Source organism: Athene cunicularia (genome assembly GCF_003259725.1).
Source record: "Athene cunicularia isolate RWA chromosome 2 unlocalized genomic scaffold, athCun1 chr2_part1, whole genome shotgun sequence".
NCBI classification, from domain to species: Eukaryota; Metazoa; Chordata; class Aves; order Strigiformes; family Strigidae; genus Athene; species Athene cunicularia.
In genome coordinates, this window is record NW_020799095.1 from 95,585,214 (window position 1) to 95,600,901 (window position 15,688).

A 15,688-nucleotide genomic window follows, 5' to 3' on the forward strand; every position below is an offset into this window, starting at 1 on the left:
AAATTCTAATGCCATATCTGTCTACACTCATCCCATTTAAGTATAACCACCAACTAAAACACAGTGATACTTTCCTAGTCCCTTTGTGCTAATCAACTTCTCTCAAACCTTATGGGGGAAAGATTTTTTTGAAACAACTGCTATTGTCATTATTTTTTTGAGCTTCCAGAAGTCCCACGCCAAGAGGGAGATTTCTGCCTAAGTTGTTTTTTAAAAAAAGAATATGCAAGCTAACATAAGGTATGCTAACTATGTGAAAAGTCCTATGTGTAGGAAATCGGTTCCAAGGAAACATAATGTGTGGAAAGATTGGTATGTGAAGATTTCCAGAGATTTTCCCGGAGGAAGCAAATTTCTCTTGAAGAATAGGAATTCCTTCAAAGGACTATCATTACAACACAGAGTTGTCCTAATTTTTCTTGCAATGGATTGATGTTAAATTCATATGCTTATTTTCATTTAAAAAAAAATGTAACCAATAAAGCTCTATGGTTACTCATGAATAGTCAATAAATCTACAGATTGAGGAAAAAAAAATGTAGTTACATCATAGTTCCAACTACATTATCTTACAAAAGGAGAGTATGTGTTCCTGCACTGAAAATAAGTCTTCCTTTTATTCCTGAACACTTTGCCCTACTTCATAACAGAGGTGGTCAGCTGTCATATATGCGTCCAAGATTAGGACTTAGAGGTAACATGGGACAGTCAACAAACAGCACCACATCTTCAGTCATTCCAGAAAAATGAGTTCCTTGTAAATCTTTAAATCTTGTTTATGGCAGCATTGTTCAGATCCCAAGACTACAGGTGTAAACAGGACACTAATCCTACCCCCGACTTCCATTAATGACTTGTTACAACCTGTAGCTTCACAGCTACAGTTTTAAATATTTCTTACATATTTCTTATTTACAGGTTGAAAAATTTACAGGTTGAAAAAATAAATAAGGGTTATTTACTGAAAAAGTGTCTTTCCCTCTCAGATATGGATTCCTCTACAATTATTTTTCTCAACAATTATATCTTTGTAACAAAGCTTGAATATCAGTTCATTAAAAAAAGAACCTACATGTAGCAACTTCGTAAAATATTTCATCAGTTGCAGTAAATACTGAGGGAAAAATCCATGTTGCTAATCAAAGGGTGTTCCACATATCTCTTTATTAATACTAGCTAATAACACACTGAATTTTGTGTGAATGGCACAGAATTTTGGGGTTTTTTTCCAGAATGTTTAAGCTATCATTTTTAATCTAACCATTTTGTTAAAAAACACTACCATAGATATTGGTAGATATTACAGAATCACAGTAATCTTATAACTTGACCTATTTAAATTCTGATATTAGGGCAAAAGGAAGGGAGAAGCTTTTGTAGAGAGGATCTTGAAGTTAGGACATTATTTTGTGCTTTAATTTACTCAAGTCAAGATTCAGCAATGTTTCTGATGTTGCAGACATCAACCTATTCTGTGACAGGGTCAGATAAACATTAACTGGTTGCTGATGTTCGTTTTCTTTTGGAGATCCTTTCAAGGGATCATTTTTTAATCTCTGAGTTTATTATTTTAGCAACCTCTGCTCAGAGCTTTTTAAAAAGCTTGCTACTAACCTCTGTAGTATTTTACCAAGGATTTTAAATGAGTTTGTATGAGAAATGTTTGTGTGACTTCCATTTTTAACACTGGTGAAATCATTTAAGGGAAAACTGGTTTCTAAAACTAGAGGAACTTAAAAAAATTTTTATTTTTGAAACTGCACAAACCCTTGTTAATTGAATTGTAGCCACATTAATAAATTAAAAATTATCTTTAAAGGCAGTCAGCTATTAAAAACATTGACTGATATCAATTAATGATGGGTTATATGTATAATAAAATAAAAATCCATAATGACATCACATTTCTATGTGATATCAGCTACTACTAGAAATACTAAACACCTTTACTATCAAGCTATCCATAATACCTGCTTAATCCTTACATGCGACAGCCCAGCCTGGTTCTGCTCCACACCATCTGGAATTTCTGTGCTTCTGCCACTGGTTCTCACCCAGAACTGATGAAGCAATACCTCCCACAGCCTTTCCCTTCCAAGAGTTTAAAGAGGGAGAGAGAGCACCTGGAGGCAGGTTCTACCCTCTTCATCTCCTCCCACTCCTCCCACAGCCTTGCATGTTGCCTTCACTTGGAGACAAAGTCTAAGACTGGTCCCAGCCCAGCAACAAGGTCAGATAAACTGAAGCAGAGAGGGCCTGTGACTGGAAAGAGACACTCTCCCTTCATCCAGGTTCTCAAAATCCATTACCAATTTGTACCAAAGATTTAAGCATGATATAAAGGGGGTTTTGTTTGGGGTTTGGGTTGGTGTGGGTTTTTTTTTTTTTACTATAAACATTAAATACTTCTATCAATCTCAACCAGAAATAATAAATTTGCCAAGAAAGATATTTCTTGTTCTGGGTAACAAGCAAAGCTGTTGATATGTCTGGAGAGTCAAGAAGATTAAATAAAAGAAAAACCACGTTGGGTATTGGAAGTTTTATCCCCAGTTCCCCTGGCTACAAGCCAAACAAATCAGTATCTCACATCAGCTATTTTTTTGGTCAACATCAGAGGAACACACTATTAATACTCTTTTAACTATAATTTGCAATCTTTTTCTTTGAAATATAACACTGCTAGAAAAAAGCTCTATGATTTTCAGATAAGCCATATTTTTGGGGTTTTTGCTATGAATACATTTATAAACCATCAAGATATTTACCCTATCTAGGATAATCAATATAATTGGGCCTGACCAAAATGTAATTTGAACCTGACCCAAAGTAATTTCAAATAATAGAAAAGATTGACTTCAATTAGCCTTAGATAATGTCCTAAAATATTTGTCAAATAAAATATAGGATCATTATACTTGCATAACCATCCTTTAGGTTAAAGGTTATAGTTCTCTTAGCTTTATAGTTAAGTTGGGTTTATAATCCTGTGATCTCTTTCATTCTGTTTAATATCCAATTAAAAATCCTTGTCATGGATATAATTTTAAACAAAATAGGAGAGAGATACTTTGTTTCTCCTTAATATTTAATGAATGCTCTAGGTGATTAATTAAAAATTGTGTTATATGAATAAACTATGAAGCAATGTGACTATGTAAAACAAGTGCCACACAAGCATTTCATGCTAATCCTTAATTCAGTAACAGTGTAGTATCTGGTAGCTGTGTGGTACAAACTATGAAGATGTTTAACTTGTACAGTTACTGAAAGCTCATGAAGATGACATCATCCTTAAAAGACACAAATCCCAGAGTGTGCACAAGTCTCAGTTACTGATTTTGCACAATATTCCACATAAGTTGAATATATATTTGGTGCTTCAGTCAGTATGGGAGAGAAATTCTTTCAGTCATTTTTGTGGTAAAGATTCAACAAAATATGCAAAAGCAGCTCATTTTGAAAAATAGTCCTTATGTTCTCTACCGCACACTGTGCACTCCCCACAGATTGATTCCCAATATGTTTTTGGAACAAATGGAGCATGCATGAGGGGTAGAGGCATGGATTTGTGTGTGTGTAGGTAAACCTCATATATCTGTAGTAGTTGTCCATATGTCAATATGTCAGTACAGGACAAGACAGTGGTAACTCATGCAAAAGGGAAATGCAGATATTGCTTTTCAGGGCACAAGACAAAGGTGCAAAAATCTCATCATTGCTGCATGCTACAGCTCACTTAAATAATCTAATTCTAAAATATAACTACATCTTTTTTTGAAAAAATAGATATTTTTTACGGAACATTTTTGAATTTTATTTTAATTGAATGAGGTTTTACAGTCTTAGATTATTTGATTATGTCTCATTTTCTGAAGAGTAGCAGTAAAAAGTTCTCTGCAATGTATCACAACTTTATCTCCTCCCTGATACTCCTCAAAAGCTGTGGTGTCCATCTGTCTTTCCAAGGCTACTACTGCTTCTTCAGCCATCCACACAGTGTTTGAGTGACAATGAACAAGTGTCATATATTGAATGAGAAATAGTGTCTATGCCCAGTGCTTAGTAAAATAAAGAAAAAGAAAACTCATTAGTAATGTTTTACTTATCTCCTATTGGCTCCTAAACTGAGTTTCAGATGTAAAAACAATGTTGACTAATGATTGCTTAGGGGCACTTAGGCAGGGAAGATTATTTTTCTCTCTCTAGTTGTAATTTAAAGGCATTGTTTAACACCCAGAACCACAGGAGATGGTATTGAGGAAACTATAGGAAATCTTACATGCGTAGTCTTACTGTAAGATTATCAAATTTTGATATGGTTTAAAATCAGTTAAGAAAAAAGACCCTTAATTTCAATTACCATATAACTCTCTTAATCTGAAGTGAGACTTCCTGTATGCATATTTCCACTGAAGTAGATTAAGTTCTTCTGTTTTTTGTTGGGTTTTTGGTTGTTTTTTTTTTTTTGGTTGGTTTGTTTTTGTTTTTGTTTTAATTCATGTTTGCATTTGTAATTTCAGGTTAAAGTAAAATTTACCAAAATATCTCTGAGCCAAATTCCTATCTGTTCTGAATCAGTCAGCTTTCAAAGGAACAGTGGCACCTGACAACAAATGAGTATTTAGTTTCTTTGAAATTAAGAGATAGTAATTTGATGTTGAGATTCTTCTCTGTTTCAGATTTAGGAAAAAATAGCATTTATTCTTTTCCAACAGAGTCTGAAGCCTCTAAAAGCTGTTTTTCTCTGATTCCACTGGATTTTTGAATCTATTTCAAGTTTTACTCTGGTCCTTGCTGCTTGCATATATTTCCCAGAACGCTGGATTTCAGTATTAGAAAAGATATACAGTAAACTGTTACTGACATATGCAACACTTACCAAAAAAAAAAAAAAAAAAAAAAAAAAAAAAAAAAAAAAAAAAAAAAAAGCTATGGACTAGCAGGAATTTGAAGAGTTTTTTAAGAAAGGATTTTATCTGAACAAAATTACATATTATCACCTCTGAGTACCATAGCATAGGTGTGAAACTTATTATTGTTAATGAGAATTATAAAACAAAGCCTTTGGGCACTGGAATGAGAAATGCACCATAAAATGCTTTTCTGAATCCCTACATAGCTATTTGAGTTTCACAACATTTTTGAAAGGGTAAATACTTAATCTTGCATGTTATTTCCAGTTAAGTCTTGAGATATCTAACTGTTGCAGGTGCCTCATAGATAATTAAGTAGCATAGTGTGATACAGTAAAAAATAATTACATTTTTAAAAAGGCAATAGGAACAAATTTCCCACACCACCAACAGTGTATTTTGCACTTACCCACAGGAGACATCTCCGGAACTCCAGCAGTGTAAGGACCATCCAGAAATTTTGGCTCATTGTCATTGATGTCCTGAATCTTAATGACGAACTCAGATTCTGGTTCCACGGGTTTATTAGTCAGCCTATCTAGTGCTTGTGCTCGGAGTGTGTAGTAGGCCTGCTCTTCTCGATCCAGCCTCTTTGTAGCATGAATATCCCCCGTGTTCTCATCAATAATGAAAATGGAACTTGCCCCTTCGCCTGACAAGATGTATTTGATGGAACCATCTCCTTTATCAACATCAGAGTGAAGCTGGTGAAAAATTGATGAGAGATGAGATTAACTTACAAGAGAGTCAGTGGCATGGAGATATGTAAAAATAATTCTTATGTCAAGCAGTAGTACATGAAATTTTATTGTTCTTGGAAAGATAAGCTGAATGTTTATCATGCACAGCATGTGAGGGACTGTTAGAATCTGTCAGCTTGCTCTTTTGAGCAAGATAATTTAATTCTTTCCGGCAAAGAATCTAATTTTCAAATGCATTTGATACTGTCTTACAGTCTTTTCATACCAGAGTTTTACATAGCCACACACATACAAACATGAACACATATGATTACAACCGTGATTTCATTCCTACCTGAATTTAACTATATTGTTGGTTTCAGTTTATTATCCTACTGAAGGATGAGACTTCAAAAAATGTCATGATAAACTAGATGTCAGTGTGTGTTTGCTCCTGCTCATGTATGGGAAACCACATAATGATTTCCTCAGTGTTTACTGTGTAGAGCAGTAAAACATATCAAATAAATGAAGTAAAATGGATTGGTTGATAGTTTGCTCACTACTATCTGATGGGCCAGTAACTTCGCTTCCATAATGTTGTCTGTTATCTAACTTCAGAAAAATGTAGCCTGAGAAAGGCTAAGAAGTGTCCTGGCACTGCCTGAACTACAACAGCATCAAAACTCAAGTGTGGTTTCGCTGGGCCTACCTGTAGTAGACACAGAACAAATGTACCTCAGTAGATCAAAATGCATTTTCCATTGGAACTGCACGACAGATTAACAGAAAGAAAATGTTTTCCTCACTACACAAGCTATCTTAAGTTACAGAGCAAGATTCCACAGGTTTTGTAATTCTTTTATGTCTACTGAATCTCACCTTCCTGTTACACAACAGAGAAAAAAATTCTCATGTGCTTTTCAAATTTGTATCAACAATGTAATTGATCTGAATCTCACATCAAAGTAACAGACAGCTATGATATATTTAATATGGTATAAGTGAAAAGAACAACAGTAAAATTCAAAGTATTTGCTTGTTTGTTAGAAAGTGGATTATTACTTGTAAAAGCTGAGGACAGTATTAAAGATGTTTGGATTCTTTATGTCTTTTATTTACTTTATACTTGTCCCAACTCCATGTCATGTTGAGTTTGGAGGTAACCCTACTGTGATCATCATCATCATCATCATTTTCTCCAATAACTTTTTTTTTTCTCTCATCCGGGAGTATCACTGAGATAGTAATCACTTCCAGAATACATGCAGAAAATTGCTATCTCAGTCATAACTTAGCACAGCTGCAAAACCTTTTCCTATTTCAGCAGGGAAGTATTCATGATCAGTTTTGAATTTTGCAGCTGGATATGAAGCTGCCTATTTCTTAGACATTATTTCACTTACACTGTCTGGATATCTCACACTTACGCAATTACAGTGCACTCCCTCTCTCATTTAGGACAGAAATGGAGTCTGAGCTTTGGACTGCATTAAAAAAAAAAAAAAAAAACAAAAAAAAAAACACAAACAAACCAAAAAAAAACACCACAAAACACTAAGGTGTCTAAATCAGAATAGCTACATTATTCCAAAATATGCCTTATCCACGTTCTGTTGCTACCTGACTCCTGAGATACCAAAACAAACCTGAGATTTTGGTGGGGTACCCCAAACATTTAAAGTCCTACTTTTCAGCACACTCAGGAATAGTCATTGCTGACATTGTCAGCAGACCAAGGTAAAACCTATCTCACATTCAGGCTCTTTCAAGATCTGCAGCAGTAGAATATGCATCAGCCCCTAATGACTGGGGGTTTATTCAATAAACCATACTTCTGTTCATCTCACAAATCTGGCAGTTGAGGCTCTTGTTGCTTTTTCAAACTGGACTGGAAAAGTACCCATCTTCCCTAGAAAGGAGCAGTACCCTGTGCAAGTAAGAACCTGTCTGGCTTGATTTTGTTTTACTAGGTTTTCTTCCTCTTTTATTTTTCTATGACCTAATTCAGGGTACATAAGTCCCCTGTGTGTTACAGAGGCATTGTGTGGGTTCCCCTACATAGCTAGAACCCTACAGTCTAGCCTGAAATACTGAGCATCATGTTGCTGAAGAACTGAAGTCATGGGATACAAAGTTTCAATGTCTTTGACTTCTGGAAATGATTAAGTTTTGTCCATAACCCATATTCTAGCAGAGCACTGATCTTTCTATGTGGCTGAGACTCTACCATTATATCTGTAAAAGTTATTCCAACTTTTGTGACATACATAAGGATATGCTGGATACGAGAAAAGCAGATGACACCATCATACCCAGCAATTTATAAGGCAGAGCAGTTTTCTGAAGGTTAGAGATGTGCACGTAGATCTCTTCAGGCAGAGAAAGGAGGGGATTCCATGTCTCAACTTGCTGAGAGCATTCTCTCATAGGGGTGGAGCGGAGCCCATCAACACACCGGAGTGTAGCACTCACACCTGGGTCTCATGCTGCACAGCCTCCCCTTCCCCTCCTTTTTAGACCCAACCCTCTTCTGAATAACTTTTTAGCAGTGTTTTGCAAGAAAACAGACCTTCAGGGGAGAGAGCATAAGTGTAAATTCTCAAAGATGCACTGAGTAAGGATTTCACATCCCAAAGAAGAAATTCTGTAGCTTCAGCATTTCCCATTTTCTCACTCAGTGGCTCACTGATTAACAAATTTTTTTTTTTTTTAAGGAGTCCCACTCTGAGGTCCATAAATCTCCTCATGGATTACACTACAGGCTGGTGCCCTGGAGTGAAAAGCTGAATAGAAGCCACTTTTTGGAATGATGCCTTGGTAGAAAACTGCTACCACACGGATTACTAAAGTGTTTAGCACTGACCCTTTTTACTTCAAGGTTGAGGCTCCGGGAGAGCAGAATACTTTCTACCTTTTATTAAAACTGTGTTTTACTAAGCCTTTAAGAAACAGTGCTGGTCCATGATCCAGTTAGTAAAGCACCATTTTCTACTTACTTAACCCCAGGAAGGTGATATAGCTAAAGATTTTGTTTACCTGTGGCAAAGTAGTACAATGAATTCTTTGTAAAGCACTCTTTTTTTCAACATTTTTATGTGCATTTTAGTGTCAGTCTGAGATAACTTCAAAGTACAATGCAAGATAACAATGCAAAAATAAACTAGGCTGACAGAATCCAGATGTATATTTGGTGCAGTTTTCAGATCACCTTTATTCCAGTTCCACCCAGTATAATCCTTCCAGACAGTGATCTTCCAAGTCATTAATGTAAAGGCATCAGTGATTTGCAAGTAAAAAGAACATTTTTGAATGCAGCAGTCTTGTTCCATATTTACAGCTGTGCTACTATCAAAGCTACCTGTACTTCCAGCTATTTAGTTCAATGTCTTAAGAAGTGAAAAGTAATATTTTCCTTGAAATATTTGCTTTAGAAAACACTTTGCATGGGGTTTTTTGGTTAATTTTTTGTTTTGATTTGTTTCGCTTTTTCACCCTTTTTTAAAGTACATTTAAGAATGAGACCTTGTGATTAATTTGACAACAATTTTATAGAATGATATTAGTCCTCAGAACAGTTGTACTTTACAGGAAGGCTCCAGAAAACATCCATGGCAGTGTTATCTACTAGCTTGTCTATCACTTCTCCTACTTTCTACAAAGACATTCATGTAGGAGACAGAACCGCAGCTCAGTCTGGAGCTGCACATGGGGACTATGACTTTACAAGTAGAGAGGATCAAGACAAAAGCATTTTCAAATTCTTGTTTCAAGAGACATGGAGGATTCACTGGGTAAATCTCATCTGATCCTATTCTGCAACATTCCAGACATATTCTTTCAGAAATACTTTGTAATAAATATTTTAAATAAAATTCCTCTCTCTATTTTCCGAAAGAGCAATACTATAGGTAAAGATGATTGATACATCCAATTAATTCCATCCATTGCTGTCTCCACACAATATCCATGCGATCTCCAGTTTGCCTTGGCTTTCAACTAACCTTATTTCCAGTATGAGATTCATGATCCAGTTATCATATGCTGATCCTATTGCTTCTTTGTTACATTCCACATACATCTAGCTAAAGATTTTAAGAGTTTTGGTGCTGAGTGTTCACTGCATTACATCATATACAAGAAAGAGTACATGAGAAAAGGGAAGCAGCAGGCTTTTGCAGAGAGATAATGCATTTTTAACAATAGGATAACTTTTTATATTCTAGGATAGTTAGCAGAGAGCGAACAAATCTAATAAGAAAACCCACAAAAGCCTTGTGAAGGCACAGGGGGCCAGTGCATATAAAAAGTCCTTTTTTTTTTTTTTTTTTTTTTTTTTTTTTTTTTTTAACTGAGTTCACTCTACTGTTCTGAACTCAACCTGAAAAGAGGGCACTCACATCTTCTTAGGCCCAACTCCTAAAACTCCTCTCAGTTTTAGAAAATTCTTCTTTGGTTATGTGTAAGAGAAGGAAGCAGTGAGCTTTACTCAGTGGCAAAGGCACTGTTACCCTAACTCCTTTCATTAATGCAATTTTGTCCTCACCTACACTTTTTGGCCCTGCAGCAATATAGCTTAGAATAGGGTCTCACCTAATGCATTTATGTTTATGTGGCCCCTTAAGATGATAATTATTCTAGGGGAACCTAAATAATAAATTTTCTTCAAGATCTCTAATACTCAGTGATTTCTGGATTTTGTCTTTTTGTGGGTACGGATCTGTACAACCAAAAATGATGTAATTTTGCACCACTTGCCATTAAAATATGCTAATGAAGTATTTTCAATAGAGGAAATTTACTTTTAACAGTAAGCAGAGATACTGTAATGCCTTAAAAGCAGTTTTTCTGCCACCATGGATCTGTTTGAGGTCTGAATGAGAGGTTTATTTCTCTGATTTTCGGTTCAGGCTCCCTGAAAGTAGGTGCAATGTCCGTATGCCTTTCTTCACTGTTTTTTCTTCCCCAAAGATCTATCTTTTCAGTTGTTCCTCCCTGTGACAGCATGGCTAATGTTTTATTTCAGAGTTTACAGATTCTAGGAGAAGAAAAGCACAGGGAGAGCATGAGAAGCTGCTGGGTTTTCAGCACCAGCAGGATCACAAAGGTAATGGTGAGAAAGAGATGGAGCAAACATGGGATGTTTCAATACAAGTTCGTTCCATAGCTCTCTGAGACCATAAGAAAAGTACACTATTGGCAGAATAGTGAAAAGTTTTCTCAAGGATGAGTTATCCTGCCTGCACCTCTCCCATCTCACTGTGAACGTAACTAAAAAAGGAAGGGGAGGAATGAAAACTGCCTCCTCATGACTGCGCAGGCATTCGTGTTCTTGGTGATATGGAACTGACGCAACTGCAACTTTATTCCTGCCTTCTCACTAAAAGCAAGGAGGCACTAGGAAGTAAAAAAGGACAAACAGAAGAAAGAACACCAAGACAGGAATGATTTTCTTGTCCATTTTATAACCACAACTTGCTATCACAAACAACTGAGAATTGACTGTGGGAAGAAGACATTCTCGTCTTCATATACAACATGCTCCCCTGCTTTCTGGGAAGTCTTAAAAAGGGAACTCGTGTGTATACAGATTAAACATGTAATTGCCAGATGCTGAAAGAAAGTAGGTGATTTGAAACAAAGACTTAACGACTATTTTTATTAAATCTTGCTCATCACAACAGCCAGATTCTTGAAACTTTGTTCTTGGGTTCAGTATTTACTATGGTTGCACCTAGAAGTTTTTGAACCCCTTTTCTCCTCAGATTATCACTGTTAGTAAGTGTTTTGAATTGTGATGACTCATAAACTGCTAGATATTTGCAACTTTTTTCCTTCTTTTTTTAAAACATAACACTATCTTTGTTAATTATCAGAATAACTAGGGGTGCAATGTCACTCATTTGGAATAATTTCAATGTAAATAATAACTAATATCTGAAATTCAGCGTAGACAATGGAGTCAACATTTAAGTAAAATCCGATGGACACACATACCACATTTCTGCAATGTTTAAGAGTCTCACAAAGATATTAGTTACTACTACTGGAGCTATGAAACTCACTCTTGTAAACTGTAACCATATTTCAGTATCAACAGCTTAAGACATCTTTTTTAATTTCCTTTTCAGTCTCATTACAGAAGTCCTGTGGGTCAGAAACAGATTCTTCAACATTTCATTGATGTCAGCAAAGGCTTGTAATTCATATAATTGATTTCACACCCAGGCACTAGTGAAAGTATTTTTCAACAAGTAATGATTTTCTTATAAAAGTCTTTTTCCAAGAAACGTTGAGAAAGTGATAAAGGAGCTCCTGGAGGATTTTTGTTTGCTTTTGGTTTTATTAATTCATGTAAAACTATATTATAAACCTGAGCTCAGAAAGAAATATACTGGTCTGTGCTTTCAGCATAACAGATAGTACTGAGGACAAGAGATCAAGTCAATATAAACAGTTACAGCCAACATTTTTAATTAGAATGTTAAAAGAAGGAATACAGTGGTACTGCTGCCAGACATTCCTTGTTAATATAGTAGGGAACCAGCATAGACAACTGTGCCACAGTGGCAGAATTTGCCACTTTGACTTGATAGCAATTTCAGGCACTGTTTTGTTGTGTCCAGACTTTCTCCTTGTCAGGCAAGCGCAGAGATAGTCATGTGAGAATACAAGGTCCCATGCTGTAGACCACAGTATAACCACATGATATTTATCTAACACAAGTGGCTGGTAGCAGGTTTGCTCAAAAGCAAATCAGCCTAGACAAGACTTCTGTTCTGTGTTGATCTAACTCCCTAAATTGTTTCCAGTCTTCAGAGCTGACCAAAGACTGAGAGCTTCTGACACAACTAAGGTCCAAACCGTTCCTGAGACCTCCTCACATCCAGCACTGTCCTTATATGCCGTCTGAACTCCGACTGTCTCTGAATTCTCTTTTGTCTTGCAGGAAATACTAGAGCCCTATGAATGACCACAAGCCAATATGTCTACCCAGGATCACCACAAAGATAATGGAATAATGAGAGGTTACCTATCACACGGGAGCATTTCACACTCAAGGTAAAACCAGCACACGTTCCTTTGGGAGTACGAGCTGTGTCATCCCACAGCTTGTCCTTACTAGCCTTCCTGCAGGCAAATTGTATGCCATTTGGTGCATTTTGACCTCCAAGATCTTCATATTCAACAGTGTATATAAAGCTGGCAAGAACAAGTCCCACCAAGGTATTCATGCAGGCATATGATTAAGAAAGCATAGGATAAGAGAGAAAATAAATAAGAAGGATAAAGAGGAGAGAGAGAAAACTGAGTTTGTTGTTTGGTTTGTTGTTTTGGGGGATTTTTTGTTGTTGTTTTTGTTGGGGTTTTTTTTTAAGGTAAAAAAAATCCAAAAATTAAAAAATCAAAGTGAATGAGAACATGGACAGGTCTGAAGGACCAGGAGAGAACAGGAATGGGAAACAGACAAATGAAAGACCTCAAGTGAATGTGATGAGGCAGAGCAGGTGGGGAAGACAGTCAAAAGGAAGAATGACAAGTTGAAATGGGAGGAAAGAGCAAGGAAAAATGGAAACTACAAATGAAAGAAAATGCTGAAGTAGTAAATGGAGCCAGTCTTCAGTGACTGATCAGTGTTAGGCAAGAACAATATTTGAGAGTAAAGCTGTATAGCTTCACCAGCATCTTCTTTTCATGCTCTGTTTAATGCAACAGGAATTAAAAAGGCTGATAACTTGAGTCTGGTCAGGTGTGATTTTACTGAGGATATGTATTACTACTACTCCAAGATCACCAAAAAAAGCCTACTCTGAAGAGGAAAAAAAAAAAAAAGAGTGTGCAATTTAAATTGTCATTGATTCTAAATTGCTGGAACCAGAGAATCAAACATAAGAAACATAATATGGGCAGGGAGAGTAGCGTAAGTATTAGCTTGTTCTGAATTAACATTCTTTTTTAAAAAAATCCTTATTTCCCCTATTGTAGTTTCTGAACTTTTTTTGCTGCTACAGCAAGTATGTTTCTGTGTCTAAGAAATTCAAAAACTATTTTATTAATTTACTCAGACTTATTCTCTGCCAATGTCACACTTGAGATAAGCAGTTAGTCTTTACTATCCCCTCCTTCATCTGTGTTGTTTTACCAGTAAAGGGTTCAGAAATCTTGGTGGAAGAGCTTAGTGAAAAAATATATAGCTGTATAGTATATATATTATATATATATACTCTTAAGGGACTGATCATTGCTCCAGGAGAATAATAACCTTTATCACCTCAACTACATGAAGTGAAGTGAATATTTAATTTTGCCAACCTTTTGAAAAAGTGGGGTGAAACAGGAAAGAGAACAGTGAAACTTCTTTAGTTCCTTGATGGTTACTGTTCAAACAAAATTCAAAGTAGAATTACTAAAATTCTAAATCTTAGAATTCATAACATTCCAGTTAGTATCTAAGTAAGCCCTTAAGGCTTCTAAGTAGAAGACAAAGTTCAGATGAAAGGTTCCTCTAGGAATAGGAGATACTGTCATCTAAAGGCTAGTGAGTTGAATAATTAATAGGAAATGCTGAAAACTGGATGTGATAAGAGCAACCATGTCACATTTTTATGACATTTTTTTCCCTTAATAACACTCAATTGTGTCTATAGCGTCCTCTCTCTCTGTATACTTCTATTTAGCTCTTTATACAGCCAGTGATAGTGATTGTGTATATGTATACAATGTATGCATACATTTAAGTGTTCATACATTTAAGTGTATGCATGTACACCTACATATGCACACACACACACACACACACACACACACACACATACATTTCTTTATTCCATCCTCTTCTTTTCCAGTGTCTGCAGATGATGCACTCAGAGATCTATACCTTCTCCGCGCCCCAGTTTTAGTAAGAACACGAAATGCCCTGTGGCGACAGGGAATTGTGCAGCCAGCCCATTAAGAGTAGTGCAGCTACAGGAGGAACTCAGCAGCAGCTGCTGCTGTAGATGGAGCTGAGTGGGCATATGTAGCCGGCTGAGTATTCTTGAGTAGTTTTAATGGGCCATCATCATGACATGTCACTCTCCAAAATGACTATTTGTCATTCACACTCTTAAAAAGACAGTTTGGCAGCTTTGGGAGGTAAAAGCCATCTGTATGCTGTGTATCATCACGTACTAATTGCATAATATTTATTGGGGGTGGGGGGACAGCAATATTGTATTGTAGCACCACCAAGAGCCTGCAGGCAACATAACACGTTCAGAATAGGAATGGAAAAAAAAAGAGACCTGCTTCCTCCTCACACACACTTCAAACTTTTCAGAAATTATCTTGTTAGAATTTAGAATGGGGAAATAGACCACAATGTTTGTAAACAATATGCACATGGAATCCTTACAGACCTGCTCAGTATTCAGCTCTGGGGTTTTTTTTGTTCCCAAACCACTCTCAGTCCATCAGTATTTATTCCTTGATGTACTCATTCTGAGTATTTCAATAACAAAACTGCATCCCTGACAAACCAAACCATATAGTTTTGGATTTTCTATCTGACATACCATTTAAAAATTACTCTGTTTTTATCCAAATAGATTTAATTTTTGATTAAAGAAACCAGTGACTCAAACCTCATTTATACAAGTGTCTACAACAAATAAATCACGTGAAAATGCCACTGGAGTGAAATTCTATTTACAAATGCCTGAATGTTTATTCCTACCAGCTGTATTTGGGTTTCTGTATTTACTTATTCTCCAGGAAAGGGACTAAATTCTCTTCCATACATACCAATAGTATTTTCACACTATTCATATCTATTCATAATGCACCATACTACTTGCTGTTATATACTAAACCAACATATTTACTGGTCCAGTGATTTGATTTATCTTGTTGCTGAGAATCACTGAAGCTCTAAGACAAAATTCTCTTGAAGTCACTACTCTCTATTTCAGCAGTGCAATAAAATTGTGTGAAGATGCTTTACTCCCTGCATTCCCCACACATATCTTCTATGAAAGTGATCAGGCTTAAAAAACGTAGCATGGCAAATAAATAACAAAGATCCTAGTATGCTTCATAGAAGAGTATCTCTGG

At 36.1% G+C, this 15,688-nt stretch overlaps 1 protein-coding gene across 2 annotated transcripts in view; it reads right to left on the bottom strand.

Annotated features, from left to right (window-relative positions):
• The window catches only part of CDH7 (cadherin 7), a 72,589-nt gene that overhangs the window by 37,430 nt on the left and 19,471 nt on the right, over window positions 1-15,688 (bottom strand). For both annotated transcript variants that reach the window (XM_026841759.1, XM_026841760.1), the window contains exon 2: window positions 5,326-5,620. In XM_026841759.1, coding sequence (XP_026697560.1) covers window positions 5,326-5,620 — 295 coding nt within the window. The remainder of the gene's footprint in view (window positions 1-5,325; window positions 5,621-15,688) is intronic.